Source organism: Talpa occidentalis, unplaced genomic scaffold (assembly GCF_014898055.3).
Source record: "Talpa occidentalis isolate TD23 unplaced genomic scaffold, MPIMG_talOcc4v2.1 talOcc4.10, whole genome shotgun sequence".
Taxonomy (NCBI): domain Eukaryota; kingdom Metazoa; phylum Chordata; class Mammalia; order Eulipotyphla; family Talpidae; genus Talpa; species Talpa occidentalis.
The window spans coordinates 11,343,784-11,362,235 of record NW_023600993.1 but is presented as its reverse complement, the minus strand read 5'-3'; the positions used below and the strand labels follow the sequence as shown (position 1 = coordinate 11,362,235).

At 45.5% G+C, this 18,452-nt stretch overlaps 1 protein-coding gene across 2 annotated transcripts in view; it reads right to left on the bottom strand.

Annotated features, from left to right (window-relative positions):
* Positions 1-18,452, bottom strand: part of CPNE4 (copine 4) — a 385,184-nt gene that overhangs the window by 20,406 nt on the left and 346,326 nt on the right. For both annotated transcript variants that reach the window (XM_054688943.1, XM_037524388.2), the window contains 4 exons: positions 14,461-14,559; positions 12,552-12,638; positions 10,174-10,233; positions 1,276-1,409 (listed from right to left, as the gene is read on the bottom strand). In XM_054688943.1, the coding sequence (XP_054544918.1) occupies positions 1,276-1,409; positions 10,174-10,233; positions 12,552-12,638; positions 14,461-14,559 (380 nt within the window). The remainder of the gene's footprint in view (positions 1-1,275; positions 1,410-10,173; positions 10,234-12,551; positions 12,639-14,460; positions 14,560-18,452) is intronic.

Genomic DNA, 18,452 nt, shown 5'->3' with positions numbered 1-18,452 from the left:
TGTCACTTAACGTGTCTTCTAAACATTCAGGGGGCTGTGTGAGCAAGGCCTATATGTTTAAAGGCTCTGACTTCTGAGGATCTGCTCATTCACTCTCCAAGTGCCCTCAAGCCATTTGAGTGACTGGCGATGAACAAGCCACATTCAGAGACTTGCTGGTAGGAAGGGCACCTGCATTCTCTGGCCACTGGGCTGTGCCATCATCTATGGTGTCTGGGGTAACAGCTACTATGGTTATCACCACTGTGAAACTAGAAAGAACAGAAACATGCCTCTCCCATAAAGTTTCTCACCCTGCAGGGTAGAGCCACTTTCTTTATTCTCCTGGTTTAAAATATCAGTTAGTTGCTCATTATTAACTAGCTTTGTTTTATAATCACACCAGGGAGTCAACTGAGATTTACCCATATTTATATTTACATTGGTTTTACCTCAAAAAACCTTCCTGAACAAACACATGAAGAATTTCACCTCAATCTGGAAAGGCAGAATACATTGGTTAATGTGCTTTATGCAAATCATTTCTTACAGGGAATCCTCTTGGTGGGAAAGGTCAATATTTACCAGCACGTCAAGATAAATATAATGCTGATCTGATTGCAAAATCCTGTTTTTTACACACACACATAAACACACATAGACACACACACCCTCCAAAACAGGTCCTATGGCTTTTGGGGTGAGTGCAACACAGTGATTACAAGTTCAGCTGTAGAATGAACTAGATCTGGGTCAAGCCTTGTCTCTGGCTGTGGCAGTGCAAGAATTACTTAACCCCCCTGCACAAGTTTTCCTCTTGTGTTAAAAATGCCTATTACTTAAGGAACCAGTGCTTTGCAAACACCAAAAGGCACACAGCAACTGGGAATCTTGGGGAAATGCAGATTTTGATTGAGAAGGTCAGTCCCCCCTGGGGACTCCATGTTCCCAGGGGAAACTAAGCTGCTAGTCCATGGGCCAAACATTGAGCAGCAAGGCACAGACTCAACACTTTACAAAAAGGCAACAAAATCACTATTCAGGATCTTGCAAACTTACTGAGAGAAGAAAGCTGAGAAAGGATTATCTTTGGTGACCAAGGCGAACACTGCACAAACTCAGTTCCTCCAGGCATGGACAGAATTAAGAGCTCAAGGCCTAGTTTTATTTTATTACTTTACGAGCCTCTGCCTGAGAAGTTGCTACATCTAAATTCCATTCTCTGCCAAGGACTGGCCAGGGACCATCAGGACCCATGGAGAGAAGATAAAAGCAGAGCCCACCAGAAGTTTCTACCTGTCATAGTCTTGGCAAATCTCCCCCACAGCCACCAAGGCCTTCAGGTACTCGTTGGGTTGGTAGGGATGGATGTAATGCAGGGAGCAGCTGTTCCTGGGGTCTCCGTTGGAGGCAGTGAAATCTATAGCTACCTGGAAGAGAAAATAAGATTTCAGGCAAATGAATCTAATAGGAATCGTGATATGTCACCAGAAGAACAAGGTCTGAGATGGAAAGAGCTGCTTGTTTCCTACCCTGCCGAAAATTAGAGAAGAGATGAATGAGCTTTAATGCCAGTTATTAACTTAGTCGAGGCAATTTCTGTCATCTTCAATCTCCCTCTCCCCCAATGCTCTCCCTTCCTCTGTCCGAAACAGAACATGAGATTGACCTGTGGGTCAGAAAGTCCTGTTGATGCAATCACCAGCAGCAAGCAAAGGGTCCAGCATCTGTGCTCCTAACCCTCCACCCCGACCCAGTATCCTAATTCACTGAGATAAGGCTCCCATGCTCTCCAGACAGGCTAATTCCGTCCTGACAAAGCCACAGGTAGACTTTCTGAAAACGAAATTCTGTATAAGTGATGCAGTCCATGTAAGAGCGCCGTTGCCATATTTTCATGAGTGGCAAATTGCAGTTATGTTGTTGAAGTGCTTATAATACATTTTTTTCAGCTCAGTGTAAGGCATTCAGTGCTTGGTTCCTGCTCTGGTCAGGACCTCCTGTAACAGAGAAGATGCCTTGAATGCCTGGGCCCGTGCGAGGGAAGCAGAGAAGGCAAACCTCTGTCTTATACCAAAGCTGTCATTATTCTTGAACTCTAATTTTCTTTTTGAGTTCCCCCACCCTGGCAATGATCATTGTCTAAATGAAAGTTGACTCACTCAACAATGGACAACAATCACATACCTAACCTGGGGTGTGCGGGGGGGTGTCTACAAATGGGAAAGAAATTACTTCTGATTTCCAACAACATTTTTATTTAAATAAATGGTAACCCAGCAAACACTCTCCAAATATCCTTAAATTTAGTGGGGGGAGGGGGAGGGATTAAAATGAAAGCAGTTATATGGGGAAAGGAGATGTTCATATTGCATCTTCTTTTTCTTTGGGGTCTAACAGAATCCACTCATTAACGATAGAAAGTCTATTTTTTTCTTATGACCTCATGGTTGGGATGTGTTATTTTATAATATTGGCAAAATTTCATTATAACATATAAGAGGGATATCCCATTGGATTAAGTTGGGAAATTCTGGAAAAACAGAGAAGAGGTATCATGTGCTCTCTTGGTGCCTCTGAAGTCCAGCAATAAAGTTGATGGGAAAAAAGGTTACCCCTGTGCAGTATAACCCTCACAGAGACAAAGCAAGCAGAAGAGCAAAAGGAACAGGCTAACAGTCATTTATTGACAACCCCTCCTTTTCTTTTTCTTTCTTGAGAATGAAGGCTCCTTATATTTTGCATCCCGCCAGCCTTTCTTGCCTTACCCTCGTCCTGGCCCAACCAAGTCATTTTGTTTCTAGCAACTCTTCCCCCTCAGGCTAGGGATGATTCTTTACACTTAACAGTCTCGGGTAGGGTAGTGCTGGTGGTGAGAAGGGGATGGTGGCTGAAGATGTCAAGAGAACAGGAAAGGAACAGGACTTGGTCACATACTGGATATGGAGTTGGCTGCCATTAGGGAAAGGTTGTGGCCGAATCTCTTCAGGGATGGAGGAGATCATATCTGAGGAAGGAACAAGGTGAGGACCAGAGTGATAAGGCTGGTGTGGAGCAGACACGTCTTGGTGGGCAATTGGCTTTTCCCCCCAGACAAGCTCTGTGTCTGTATCTTCCTTTCCCAATGGGGTGGCCCTATTCCAGGCCAGGAGATACTGATGCAGCTTTGGGGAGTTCATACTTAAACTTTATTTACCTAGTGCAAAAGGAAATGACCGTGACTAATGACCTTCACCACTGATCCCTTTCTATGGTCTCCGTGGCCGAAAACAAAAACGTATTTTATTATGGGACGAGACGCAATGGGCAGTCTTAAGGACATGGTAGCTAAAGTTTTTTTTTTTTTTTTCTGCTAAATGATGGTTCCTAAAGTCTCCCCGATGTAGCCGGAGATAAAAGGTCTATCTTCAGGAGGTGGCCTTCTACCAAGATTTCTCTGTGCTCTTTAATGTTAGCATTAGTGGAAAGAGAGCAGAGCGAAAGGTTAGGTTTATTTTAAAAAGCAACAGGGAGGCAGTGAAAGATGGAATTAAGTTGAGAAATAAAAGCAAGAAAATGACTGAAAAATGCCAGTTTGTGGAGGTGGCTGCTGGCGCCTGCTTTTCTGGAAGCCTGCGAGCTCCCTGAGCTGTAAGTTTTCATTTTCTAAAGCGAAGCATTTAGGACAGCCTGTGGCCTGGGCAGGTGCTCCAATCTCCTCAGCGCGCAGCCTGGGAACAGGCCCCCACCGCCGGCCCTCCCCTTCTGCCCAGGAGACCCCTCTCTCATCATTAAGCAGAGCTGGGGAGCAGCTTTACAAAGCCTTATAAAGTAAGGATGCAAAATGCTTCCTGCTGCCACCACATCCCCAGAACTGGGAGCTGTTGCTGGAAAAAGGCTGGAAGCAAACGTTGAGCCTTCTTCTTTGGACATTTTAAGCTTTTCACATGAAATGAACCCAGTCTTTAGAACCCTGATCTGCCTGTGACAAATGGGCCATTTGGGAACCTCAAGGATGTCTTCTCAGGGAATCTGCTGAGAACTGTCCTCAGCTGCTATTTGCCTATTCTCTCTGCCGTCAACCTGCCAGCAATCCTTGGGCTGCATCTGCTGGGGCAGCTTGCTTGCTCGATTTATTTTATTTTATTTTATTTATTTTTTTTAAATAATAAATTTTATTTTTATATTCCCCATACATTTGCAACCCCCCCATTCTGGCCCCAATCCCTCCCCTCCCGCCACCCACTCCCCAAAAACTGTCTCTGGTTCATAGTTTTTTGTTGATTTTGATTTTCACTTTCTTATAGTTATTCATTTTCCTGGTCCCTTATTTAAGTTTTCTAGATTCCTGCTATGAGTGAGATCATCCGGTATTTTTCTTTTTCTTTCTGCCTTATTTCGCTGTTGCTCGATTTATTTTAGATTTGCATACAATTGGGCTTAAACAATGAGTCCTGTAAGTGGAGATACTACCCAGGCCAGACTAAATGGTACGTTCAGTTCTTGGGCTTTTTGATTTCCTCAAAACTCCCTAGGGGCAAAGAATCAGGAACCCACACTTTGGGGGAAAGACAACTGAGGTCACCTGGTTCATTTCCTGGAAACTGCAAGGCATTCCCCTTTTCTACCCGGAGCTCATTCTTATTTCTCAGAGGTGTATACCAGAGTCCATCAGTGTTTAATTTGGGATGTAAAATTAAAATTTGAAAGGTAAATTGGAACACAGCAGGGACACAGGGTGTACTGAATATGTTTGGGTCAGAAAAGATTTCCTGAGAGAATTTTATTTTATTTTATTTTTTTTAATTAATAAATTTTATTTTTATATTCCCCATACAATTGCAATCCCCCCATTCTGACCCCAATCCCTTGATTTTTGTTTTAGGCTTGAAGGTTAACTGGGAGAACTCACGTTTGTTTTATTATATCATATTATTAAAGTGCAGACTATAAAATCAGAGATAAAGGAAAGCAATACTATCTTTTTAAAAATCACAAATAATAAAAATAATCATCTGAAATTAAAAAAGACCACCTAGGATTCCACTAGCTTAGTAAGTCATATTTTTGTCTTCTTTCTAATATTGTATATATATTTTTTCATTGAATATAATGCCATAAACATGTCTCCATGTTTTCACCAATTATAATTATCACTGAAAGTGGCTTTATCGTAGTCTACTTAAACGAGGCACTCTGATCGACATAGCCATTCTTTTACGATTAGACATTTAAGTTGCTTACAACTTGTTTCTGTGAAAATCCATTTTGCAGTGAACTTTTTTGTGCATCTGGAAAAGGAACAACTCTCAAAGGAAACGCTTAAATTTTCCACCATTTTCTTCCCAAATACCTTACAGTGTCGGTGTCTCCTATGCTGTCTATAATTTTGCTTTTGTGTGTGAAATGCTAGTATCTACTTTGATTTTTAGCTGCTGCGCCTTGTGCCAAACAAAATGAACTCGCTCTCTTTCCCTGTCATCTCTGGTTCACCTGTACCCACCTCCTCCTGGACTGAGAGGGGACACCTGCTCTGGTGCTCTCATGCCCTGGGGAGTCACGTGAGAAGGACTGTGCTCGGGGGTGCCCTCGACCTCCTGCAACTGTGTGCAGAGCTGGGTGTGTGCACTTGCGTGAGAGGATACAGATCTCATGCGTCAGAGTCTCACAGTGGTCCATCTGACCAGAAAAGAACAAGAATCACTGACGAAAGGATTTTTCCTTTTCAAGCATCTTTTATCTCTCTCCCCCAGCCGCCCCCACTGGATCTTCTCTTGTGCTTATGGTCAGATTCTAATCTAAAACCTCTCCTATTTTAATTCCCAAATTGCCATCCTCCATCCTCCGCCCCTCTTGCTTTCCCTGCATTGTCCACCTTCTTGAATGAATAGTGTTACCCGCTGAGTTCACATCCTTGCCTTTTGCTTCCACACGAGCTCCTGGGTCTGCCCATCTCCATCTGCAGAAATGACTCTTCTGAGGCTGACAGATGCTACTCATCACCTAACCTCATCATGCTCTTTAATCTCCTCCTCCTGACTTCTCTTTAGCCTACGGCCTCTGCCCTTATCTTGCAAACTTTTCCTTCTGATTTTTGGAGTTACCACCTCCTCTCAACTACCCCCCTCCCCCATCTCTTCTCTTACTGCTCACCTTCCTTTCCCTGCTGTTAAAGGGAGCCCTTCTATAGTTTTCTGTCGCAGACTCCCCTTGCTGTTCTCCTGTCTTTGGGCATCTCCCCCAGGCCCAAATGCAAGCTTCCACTTCTCTCCTGACACCTTGGTCCATATTTAGAAGTACAGCCACTACTGGAATCCCTGAAAGTCTCTCTAACATCCCAAAAGCAAGTTCATCATCCAGTCCAGCACGGACTCTTGCTATTTGGCATCCGTATTCCCCAGAACTGGAGGACTGCCACATTCTGCCAGTCAGGCACCGAAGATCTGAGCTCCCCTGGACTCGTCATTGTGCTTGTTTTTGCTTTCTCCCTGCACTGCAGTGAGTTATAGACTCTCTTTCCTGTGCCCCTGCCCACTGCTCTCCCTCCAGCTGGGCCCCTTATTGCTCACCAGGCCTGTCGCGAGGGCCTTCGTCTCTTCTTACTCTACTTTGCAGATGCCCATCACCACCACCAGTGCCTGTCCTCACACATGCCCAGGTTTTCTTCCCTGGAGCCTATCCCTGATGGCTTCACTGCTGGCTCAAGAGTCTTCTCAGCCTTCCCTTGCCTACCAAATTACCCAAAAATTCAAAGCCCTTCAAGTTCTTAATCCAAACCATTTCCCCAACATTCCCCTAAACACACCCTGCCTATTCATATTAACCCATGTAAGGCTTCAGTATTTACTATTAGGCTATATGGACAGGTAAGCATTTCAGCTCATGGGCTTGCTTATTAAAGCAAAAAATCTACTATTCTATTTATTCATTAATTTCCTCTTTCTCTGAAACCTGGCTTCCCCTTGTAGGTATAGGGTTTAATCATTACAGTTCAATAAAAGTATTCTGAGCGCCTAATAGCACTAGCAGCCTGGCACCTGCAGGGGAAGAGACACCACTTTTGACATTCTTAAGGCTGAATGAGAAACTCCAGGCATCGGCAGAGGGCGCAGAGCTTTCTCCTGGCCCCTGTTTATAGAGTGCCCTGGTGAGCCTCTGACACAAACAATGGCCCACTCAGAAGGATGATGGAAGAGTTTTTAATAAAAGGACAACTCAACAACATTCAGGGAAAGTGTCCAGAAAGGACAGGGAGGAGCAGTTATGGGAACTTAGTAGTAAGAGCAGCATTAGCAGGACGGGACCAGCAGGCACTGCGTCCCTCGGTAGTGGAACATGGCACTGTCATACCATGGCCTGCAGACAGAAAGCTGGGGTATAAGGTGCCCCCATTTCTCTCTCCCCCCATTCTTTGATCTCTGGTTGGTGCCTCCTGTTGGTCAAGCCCAATCAAAAGCCATGACAGGAGAGCCTGGCTTGAGCTGCCGAAGAGGTCGCGCCCCTGCAGCACAGAGGGTGGAGAAAGGCGAAGAGTGGCAGAAACTGCCAGACATTTATTTCACCACTGGCTCCCAAGGTCTGTCTCCTGGGAGGCAGAAAGACCATCCTGGCTAAGGCTTTGGGCTTGCTCAGGAGCCATGGGTCATGCCACATGTCAGGAGCTTTTGCCTCTGGAGGGCTCTGAGCTGAAATTACTGCAACAAAACCTGTATTTCTCTGCTTTGCCTATCTCCATGTCAGGAAGTGCTCGTTTCTTCACTTCTTATCTCTCTGTCACTTTCCTTTCATGCTGCCAGATGGTTTCAAAAAAATTTACTGGGCAGATATAAACACAGATTAAATCAAGTAACACATGTTAATTGTTACTAATAGTTTACATTACAGCTTATATTTTACATTAGATTGCACTGGTTGAGCAACCAGAAATTTCTAATGGGAAAGCTAACTTAATTTTCAAGGAAAATGACATTGATGTGACTGGTATGTTTTATTTGATAGAAACTCCAAAGAGGACACCCAGCAACCTCCTTGAGGCCCCAGCTGAAGCCCAGCAGGAGGAAGGGCTGGGTGGCAGCCTCGATGATGGTCTGCTTCTCCTGGGCATTGTTTGACATCTCCCTCCTCTTGTCACCCCTTGCTCCACACTGCTCTTCCCCTTGGACCCCCCACCCCACCCCCGCCACCCCACAAGCGCCCAAATCCATCACCTGACACTGGAGGGACTGAAAAGCTGGGGCTGGGGAGGTGGTGGTAAGATTCACTGCTGTGGTACCCGCCCTGTCAGGGAGGGACAGAGAAATGAGAAAGAGGAGAACATACTCAAGAGAACAGCCTGCATCCGCTAGGCCACACAGACCTCTCTGGGTCAGGACAAGGAGCCAGGAGTCCTATGGGGTTAAAGTGCTGGTTTTTATAGGGACTGATTCTCTGCAGAACAGCTCCAAGGGCACAGCAGCCCCTGAAGGGTGACTGAAGAGTTGCTCAAGAGCATGGGATCTATAGACTCTGAAACAGACCCAAATCAATAGCCTTCCCTTGGAAACCTATAAATAGTTTCCTGAAACCACGCCTCTGCCTAAGATCCAGGGACACTCTTTGCAGTAGTTCCCCTGTGTGACATTGCTCATCATCTGCACACACCCAGAGTGACCCTGGGCCCACAGGACAACCAGAGTTGGGCGTGTGTGTGTCCAAAACCAACGTGTCAGCTGCCTCTGTATGTGCTGGTATGTAGGAGGGCTGGTGGGTGTGTCTTTAGAGAAACTTACACTCTACAGAAATGGCTGAATTCTATAATTCATTTAACTATTGAAGGGTAAGTGAACAATGCCCTGAGTTTGGGCAGGACATAGGTAGATCCCTCTAAGATGGGAGCAGAGGACAGCTAGCCAGGGAGAGGCTGGCCTATTAAATCCCTTTATCTCTCCTCACAAGTTCTTTGAGTGCCCCTGTCCCCCACACCAGGATGGCATTGCTCATGTCTTCTCTACTGGGCTCAAAACCACATGAAACCAGTAAATAAGCCCATTTTTCTTGCTTTCTGTGCATGACTGTGTCAGTCTAGGGAGCTAAACGTGAACGTCGCGACACACTCCTGTAGGATGAGGAAAAAACACTGCACAGGTTTCTTTTACTTTCTATTCATATTGCTTTCCCATAGTTTTTAGCTGATTGCTCTCTTGTCCTCTGGGTTATCTTTTTCTACAGGGGACATCTGCCCTCCTACACATCAAAGCTAGGAAGATTTTGAGTATCAAACCACTAAAAGAAAGCTATTGCAGGGCAGATCGACAACTTGGGGCTACCTGGCACTTTAAAAAGACCCAGGGGTCCTTCCTGGTGGCACAAGGGGTTAAGACGCAACCTATGAAGCTGTCCGCAGCCACTGCAGCATGAGTTCAATCCCCGGCCAGGGAGCTAACCCACATGGCGCAGCAGGCCTCTCCCACTCATCTGCTGCTCCCCTCAGCAGTGTATTTCGTTAATCTGCCTGTTCTGTTCCCCACTCTGTCTTTGGTGAAACCTCTCACCACCCCCCCACACCTCTGGACTGTACCCCAGTTCTTGTATGCATATATAAATAAATCTTAAGAAAAAAACCCAGAACACCCACTCAAATACACACTCAGATCATGTCAATTCTGCAGGCTCACAGATAACATGTAGGAGAGGATCTTCAATCCAGCCACGGAATCTAAACACTAAGTCTTATTTCTCCACCTTGGTTTCTACCTGCTTCTCCAGTCTTGGAATTCACCTTCCCTACTGCCTTGTTGACCATTTGGGTGGCTTGCTCTTGGCACTGACATTAGCATTTGTTTGGCCCCATGAACACGTGACATATGCCGTGGCTCAGTGGAGCTTCCTAATATGGTTCATTCCTTCCTGTCCTTACCAGGTGATGGTATCTGGCAACCTGCCCACTGCCCTGTGCCTCATGTAGTTTACAGAAAGAATGGGAAGCCTTAGGATGGTTCCCCAAATTACCCGAGGTTGAGTGGCACAGATTTCCTGACACGATGCAGAAAACCACACTCCCTGGAGAAAACAGAAGTATGGATTCATCTTTAAAACATGAGACTGTACAACTGTGGCAGCAAGGAGACTTAAGTAGTGATCCAGGGCTTTAATAGAATTTTGTCTTCTCATGTCCCAAGCCCAGCACCAGTCCCCAAACCTTTCTCCCTGATAAGAACAAATGTGGATGTAACTTACTGTAAATTGGATCTGGCAGCCACCCATGATGTAATCCAGGAACGAATGCATCTTGTGGATCTGCACAGAACAGAGAGGAAACGGTGTTAGTAACAGTGTGATCTGTCTCCCAGACTGGAGGCCCAGATTCAGTGTTTGGCTTCCAAGACAGAGGACAGAAAATCTGTAGGGAAAAAAATGGGTCAGTTGATTTTATTCTGTGAATGGACAAAAAGCAAGAAATTCTCAGTTCACATGGGCCTGTGAAGTACAACACCCTGTGGCAAACACCCTCTGTTCCCCTCTCTTTTGGTTTATTCACAGCTTAATCAGCTTCTGCCTCTGGGGTGAGTCCAACACTCTACTTTCTCTACTTTCAAGGATCATCACTGTTTTGAAATCAATAAGGTCTCACACTTGGCCTTGGTCTTGGTCTTGTTCCCAGGTCTGAATTTCAGTTCTGGTAGCACTCTTCCTGCCACAAATAATCTAAAAACTATCACCACAAACTAACTGCCACAAACTATCACCTTGGCAGCTGCAAGGTGATAGTGACCTGAGAAGGCCTTTACTGACAGTTCCCAGTTAGTCAGGTGCCTCCTCTGCCATGAACAATAATGGCTGACATCAACTGAGCGCCTATTGTATGCTGAGCACTTAGCATCTGCTACCCCATTTAATTTTTAGGACAACCCTAACAAAAGTTGTACTATTATTAGCATAGCACCCATTTTATGGATGGGGAAATTGAAGCTCAGGTCACCGACCTAGTAGATGGTGGAGGTGTGTACCGATGAGGGCAGTTTGGATTGCAGAGTTGTCCTTTTCTGTGCTAACGGTCAGGCTGACCCCTGCTTTCTGTCCATCCACCACCGTCTGTGTTCTCATGTGCCTAACTGATGTCTGGTCTTATTTTCTGCCTCTTTATGATTCTGTTGTGTGGCTCGTGGTGGCACTCATCTATATATTTATTCAGTGAAGATTTATCGAGCCCTGCTGTGCTCCAGATGCAGGGGTATCATGATGAGAAAAACAGACATGGAGCCTGCAGTCATGGAACTTACAAGCTGATCCCCTTTGCCTGGAAATCAGCAATTGTGATATTTGGCCCTCAGGTCTCAGACTTGACCTGACGTTCAGGGAAATTTCTAGGAGGCTGACCCAGAAACCCCCATGTTGGTGTGTCTGGGGTACCACCTCCTGGAGGCACACACCTATTGGCAGACTTAGCCTGGCACTCAGGTCCACTGGGCCCTCTGAAGAGTGTCTGATCCTGGCTTGCCTCGTAGCTGGGATACCCTACCATTGTCTGCAAATCAAGGAAATAAGAGCTAGGAAGTGAGTTCAGGAACAATGGCCTCTGAGTGCCAAGGGATCAACTCATGGAAGATCAGAACAGATCTACTCACAATCACAGGGAGATTGAAAACCACTGAATGGATTGATCTAGATCTTCTTTTCCTGTGTCTAGGAATTAGCTAATCCTGGGGGGCAGTCCCTTCCTAGGTCCCCAAGAAGTCAAAGCACCATCAAATATAGAAAATAAAAGATAGGATAAAACATTGATCCCAGATTAATCATTAATTGGCTCAAGGGGTGGGAATGTGATCCAAGCCAGGCCAATCTTTTCCTTCACTCTTTTGTTATGTGAAGATATGCTCCTGGCAGCCAGGGGAGGCCAATCTCGGGAAGGAGCCTGATATAGTGAAGTGAAAAGGGATGGCACTTAAGTCATACATTCTGGAGTTAGACAGACATAGGGTTAAGATCTCAGCTCTTAAATGTACCATTTGGGTGACTCTGAGCTAGTTACATGATCTCGCTTAGAAATCTCAGGATTGCAATAAGTGTTAGAATTTTTATAGTTACTTTCATATAGTAAGTACTCAACCAGTTACAGAATTATTCTCCGATATTACTTAAGAGGTTTCACTATCAGCACATAGGATTTTTTTAAAAATTGGAAATTTCTGAAAAGTCATTCTGGAAGAAATTTCTAGGTCCTTTAATCATGACATAAAGTCTTATTTTCATGATATCCTTTCAACATGGGTAAGGGGTCAGATATCAAACACTGAAAAACACATAGTAGGTGCTTTAGAAATGCTGGATGTGCCTCTGGGGCTCTCCCTCTGATGCTGTCCTAGGCAGAGAAGAGCCTGACTTGTGACCGCCTAGGTCTCTCTTATCATTGGGGGTTGGCCTTTCCCTGAGGGCATGGACCTTAGGACAATATCAATGACCAGATCTCCCACACTTACATTTTGATATTGACCTTGTGATTTTCATTTTAGAAAAGATAAGACCTCTTTGACACTCCCTTTCCTGACCACACAGCCTGAACTCTTCCTCCCAGACATTCCTAGTTTCATGTTTCTGAAACTTGGCTACGTACATACCTTGCACAGATTCAAAATCACAGTGCCCGAGTTCTTATAATTCTTCTTCTTGGCTTTGTACTTGGGGTTGATGCACTCCCACTGGACCTGCAACAGGGAGAGTCACAGCGTGAGAGGCTGCTCAAGCACAACTGTAGATGCCGATGGCCAAGCCCCAGGTGCTACTGCAGATGGACATGAGGCTGCACGATGGTCTCTAGGTGACGGCCCTTGCATGGAGGGGGACAGTGATGTTGCCAGTGGAGAGCAAGGCTGGTATCATACGGTCGGGTTTGAATCCCAGTTCTTTTGCTTTCCAGCTGTGGACCTTTGGCAAGTTACTTTGTTCCTTTATTCTTTGGATATTTCTTCTATAAAATGGAGCTTACGATGACATTTATTTCATGGGATTATTCTGAGGATTGAATAATAAATCTATGTAATACATTCAGAACATGAATGTTTACTAGTCATGGGGTCAAATCAAGCAGCAGAGGGAAGGAGAGATCTGCAGACACAGTTGTATACATTGAGCAAATGGGTTAATTCAGATTAAGCTTTTAATTCTCAAGAATGAGAGTTTACTACTTCTCAAGAATTGTTAGTTTATTTCTACACAATTTAGTTAAGACCTGACATCTGAAGGAAGAGATTTGAAAACTGAACAAGATAGTGCTTCTGGCCAGGCCAGGCACAGGTCTCTAAGGAAAATGGTCTTTGTCAAAGCCACTGAACACTCTGCTGTCCCTACTTTCTGCCCCCTGGGGACAGTGGGCCCCTAGGAAAGAGTAGCTGGCACCTGGTTTGAGGTTCTCCAGAAGATGAAGGAAATGTCTGAAGAGAAGTGGTTCATCTGGGAGGAAACCAGGAATCACCAATAAAAGAGTAGCACATTGAGATGGGGGGGACCCTCAAAGGGGTGCATTACCAAGTGGTTACCACTGTGGGCAAGCAAGGCATATTTCTGCGGGAGCTCTGAGAAACCACAGAGCACACTTAGAGTTTGCTACCTGGAGGGCAAGACAGCTGGGTTGGCCACCTCCCATCTCCCACTAGCTCTTCCCTGAGGGCTCCCCCTGGGGAGGTGCTCCATCTGCCCTCATGCCCTCAGCCTGCTGTGAGCTTCAGAACAGCAGAGGAAACCTTGGGGAAGAGTCCAATTCTGTAGCTGAATGTTGAGCAGGTAAAACTAGAAGTTACATGAGTAGGAGAATCCAGACAGCAGGACTGACTGATCTATAACTATGTGAAGGTACGTGTGTCTGGAAGAAACACAGAGGAGCCTTAGATTTTGGTAGGAAGCAGCAAATTCCCAATGTGCTCCATGGTTTGTGGAAGTGTTTAGGCACATGTGCTGGCAGCAGGTGTGTAAGAGTGAAATGATGGCACCAGATGAAAACGTGGGACCCATAATGAAAATTTGGAGACATCAACTAACTTCTCCAAAGCACTGCATGTGTCATTAATGTCACTGTGTGGTGGAAATGTAGGTCTGGAAAATTCTACTACTCATAGCAGATATTTTGGGAGTGCTAGCTATGTGCTAGGCCCTCTGCTAAAGACAGTTGTTGATAGATAATTTATCTCCACAAGATTCTAGGTGGATTGCTTTCACATTCATTGCTTTTAGGAGAGAAAATGGAGGCACACAGAGATCTTAAGGCTACAGTTAAAGGGAATTCGAAACATTCTTACCTAACCTCTCCACTTTGCTGATGGCTAATTCGCACATGGGGTGGTGTCTTGTTCAGGGTGACCCCAATTGCTTTGGGTTGGGCTAGTCTGAGGATCTAGGCTTTCCAATCCCACCACCCTCCCTGTGGTCACACATAATCATTATTGATGCCTTTCTCTAGACTGGGTGGAGCTGGGTGCCAAGGAGACCTGATGAAAGGGGGTATGGGGGAATCACGAGCCATAAACCACATACCTGTTTCCCTTCCAGGGCACCTCTCATCTCCTTGAATGTCGAGGTGAATTCTCCAATGAAGTCATGTTTGCCGTTGGAGTCCCAGTCCCATACTATGCACTGCAAGAGAAAGGAAGTGTCTATTTTTCCTTCAGATTCAGAATCACAGCAGCTGACGGCAGCATGAACTTCATGAGGAAGAGCTGATGAAAAGTGTTTGGTCTGGAAAGTCTAGTGCATAGGGTTGCAGCTTATGGGTCGACTCCAGCACTTCTCTCTGTTCCCACCACCCCTTCTCACCTGCTTCTCTGTAATGGTCTTTTAGGCTTCACCACCCCCTTCCCCCTATTCACAAAGATTAATGTTCATTTTCTGCTTAAAATCAAATTATCTATAGGTACCAGGTCTTCCAAGGTCTGTCAATATCAGAGTCCCCCAGTATTCTCAGATTCACCCTTTGCAATCCATGCCTGTGGCATGCTTAGAGGTTCTCTGTTGTGTGGTTGGTGGGAATGAAAAGCACTTGTTAAGATTTTTTTTTGAGGCATCTTAAAGGTGACTTCTCCGCTGTGCTCTTTTTAAATATGCAAGCTTCAGCAGATAATCCTTTGCTTGGAAAACATATCAGTAAGCTCTGTGGTTATGAAGGAGAATGTATTAGAATAGATCAGAATGGAAGAGGTTAAGACAAAGGAGCTAAACTGCTCTGCTGAATAAAATAATGGTCAAGTAGAGTTTTTCCCTTGTAACCAGAGACACAGAGGTAGGACCCAGGGACCTGCACTGAGAATAAATTAGGGCAGGATTCACCAGAGGCCTGAGGGTGAGCCCAGCCTTGGATGGGAGGAGGGGAGAGACATGTAGGTAGGGAACTTTGGAAACTGGAGGTGTAATTTTCAAGGTCAAATTACTACGAACTTCTCCCCTCCAAGCCCCTTTCCTGCTTTCCCTCTCCTGCGATCCCTGAGATTCCAGTGAGTCTACTATCACAGCAGATGGGGCGATCACTAAGGGGTGGCTTTTAGGGTAAAAGGGAGGGGTTGTTCCAAGTTTTCGGACAAACAAACCAGAGAGTAGTGCAATAAGGCCCACACAAGGATTGGGGATTGCAGAGGGAGGGTGTGGCAGATGAACCCTAGGAGTAGAACCCCACAGATACGCTGGGAGTGGGGTGAACTTCTTCAGTCACATGGAATTAGAATTCAAGTTATTCTGTTTAGATGTTAAAAGAAAGTTTGACTGCAAAAAGTTGGAGAATTACAATTAAAATTCAGTTAATGGCATTACTTAATTTACACTATTCAGTTGTTATCTGTTTTCTTATTTGGTAGGTACTAAACATAAGCTACCAAGATTAGCTGTTACCATCCCGAGGTGAGGAAAATGCTCAGATGTCCCCAGATGAGCCATGATGGACATGTGTCTACAAGGACAACCATTGTTGTTCTTATCCATGGCGTAACTACAGCATAACCTGGTGTGGGAATCACTTAAGTACTTAAGGCACCATCATGGGGAAATTCCAATTTAATGCATGACTCCAAAGAGGAGAAAACAGAGTTTCAAGAGGAAATGACAAAGAAGTAACAGAGAAAGTATCTGCCCCATCATTATACCCACCCATCTAAAAGCAAAATAATCTGCTTAAGTAAGAGCAAGTGCTTTCTTACTGGAAATTTTCAAGTTGAAATTGCATGACTGTGCACAAAAAATATGGTAGAGAAAGTCAAGGACAGACGGTTCCAGAGAACTGGGTGGGAAGTCCTTGGAACTTTCTTGTAACTACTTTCTTCTAGCTTACCAAGATGAGTAGTCGTTGCACAGTTTGCCAAATAAAGTCAATAAAACTCCAGGCCAGGCAATGCCACTTTGGTAAAGTGATGTTCAACGTCATTCATTTCAATGGACAGTGACTCAATCAATGATTTGGTCACTTGGAAAAATTGCTCAGGAGGTGCGGGGTGGATTCACAGTATCCAGGGACCAGCAGTTACTCAGAACCACTTGTTTCTGTTTGCTGGTCCTTCCTACAGGCCCTGACACGCACCACTTGTTATTTGGAGCAGGAAACAGAAGAAAGCTTGCTGGACTGGAAGTAGAAAGAGAAAGAGGGCTCCCCTGATGGCAGAGTGGTTGAGCACTGGCTGTGAAGCTGCCTGCAGCCTCTGCAGCGCCAGTTTGATCCCTGGCTGCCTGCAAGGGTCCCACGTGGCACGCAGACCTCTCCTGTCACATCCGCTTCTCCCCTCAGCAGTGTATTTCGTCAGTCTGCCTGTTCTGCTCCCCGCTCTGGCTCTGGTGAATTCTCTTACCCTCCCGCACTTCTGACTATACCCAGTGCTTGTATCAATCAATAAATAAATCTTTTAAAAAAAAAAAAAAGAGAGAGAGAGAGAAGGGTGATTCTGGGACCCTGTCTTTAAGGCTCAAACTTTGGTGGTCAACACAGCCACAAGACGGCTGAGCTCAACAACTTGGCCTCTACCTTCATAGAAGGTAGCTAGAAGAAAGTTCCAAGGCAAAGGGGCAGAGCAAATGGGAGAAGAGCAGTAGCAGCGGCCTTCTAACACTCCCTGCATCAGAAAAGACAGTCGGGCCTCACTCTCCCTGCCTCCCTAACTGCAGCAGAAAACAGGAAAAGCAAGAGTGTGTCTGACCCTAAGCAAAGGCCACACGGCTCCGTCTTCCCAGAGGTTTTCTGTCACACCTTAGTTAGCTACTATCCCTCCTTATCCCTGTCCAGCACAGCATGCAAGATGTATGCAACATGCTCTCCCTGGGGCAGGAAGGAAGGACACTGAACCCGTGGGCTGGAAGTCGAGGCAGGCTGATGGGCCTGGTCGTGGCCACGGGCAGCCCCGTGCTCACAAAAACCATGTTTCGTCTACCCTCCTGCATTTCTCATTTGGCAAGGGCGTGATTCTATTTTGACCTTTTTCAGAAGGAATCCCAAAGGAAGGCACAGGGAAGCAGAAAAAGAAAACTGCTGTTTCTCCCTCTCTTTGGCCACGAAGCTGACTTGTGACAGCTCAGATGCAGCTGACAGAGGAACGTGTCTTGGAGGAAAGTAAACAGATCAAGTGCCCTGCAGAAAAACAGGCAGAGGCAGGTTTTGGTGTGAATCCTACAGAAGCCTTGACAGATGCATGAGGGATCAGCCTAAGACCATCTACAAAGCCGGAAAGCCATCCTGAGTCCCTGCATGGCACAGGGAGCTGAGGTACAAATGGCAGAGCTCGCCAGCTTGGGCGAGTCAACGCCCTCATTTCACAGAGAAGGGAGGTGACTTCACCCATAACAGGGCTGGAACTAAAATCCAGTTGTCTTTCCTTCTTTGTCTTAACCACTATTTCGCAAACTGCAAGTGCTGATAATTAAACTTAGGCAGCGCGGGCCACGAACCAGAAATGAGCTATGTCCATTTTACAGATGAGGAAACTAAGGAGAAACAAGTAAGTCTCCCAAGACCATGCAGCTAACACTAGGCAATCTTTGAACTAAAGGAAAGTAAGCTTCATAGATTGTGTTAAATGATCAGCTTTTGTGAAACCACGCCACTTGTGTGTTTGGTCTTTACACCTTCACAGCAGCCCTCAAGTGACAATATTATTCCCACCCACAGGTAACTGCCCTTCGCAGGTGTCATTCATGAGCTCAGAGTGGTGAAGCCACTTGACCAGACACCTAGAAAGTGGCAAAATTACAGTTACTTATATATATGGTCTTCTGCAATTCAACAAGAAACCCAACCACAAAGAGATCATGCCAAGTGAAATAAGTCAGGGGAAAGAGAAATACCAGATGGTTTCACTCAGATGTAGAGTAAAAAGAAACAAAGTAAAGGAACAGGCAAAAACTAAACCAAAGTGAACCTTAGAGACATGCCTGCAGAACTGAGGTTACGGCAGGGGCAGCGGGGGTGGGAGGCTGAGATGTCTATGGTGGAGGATTATGGGTACTTCGATGGGTGTGATGTAGTAACATACATTTGAAGAGGTGTGACTCTATACCCC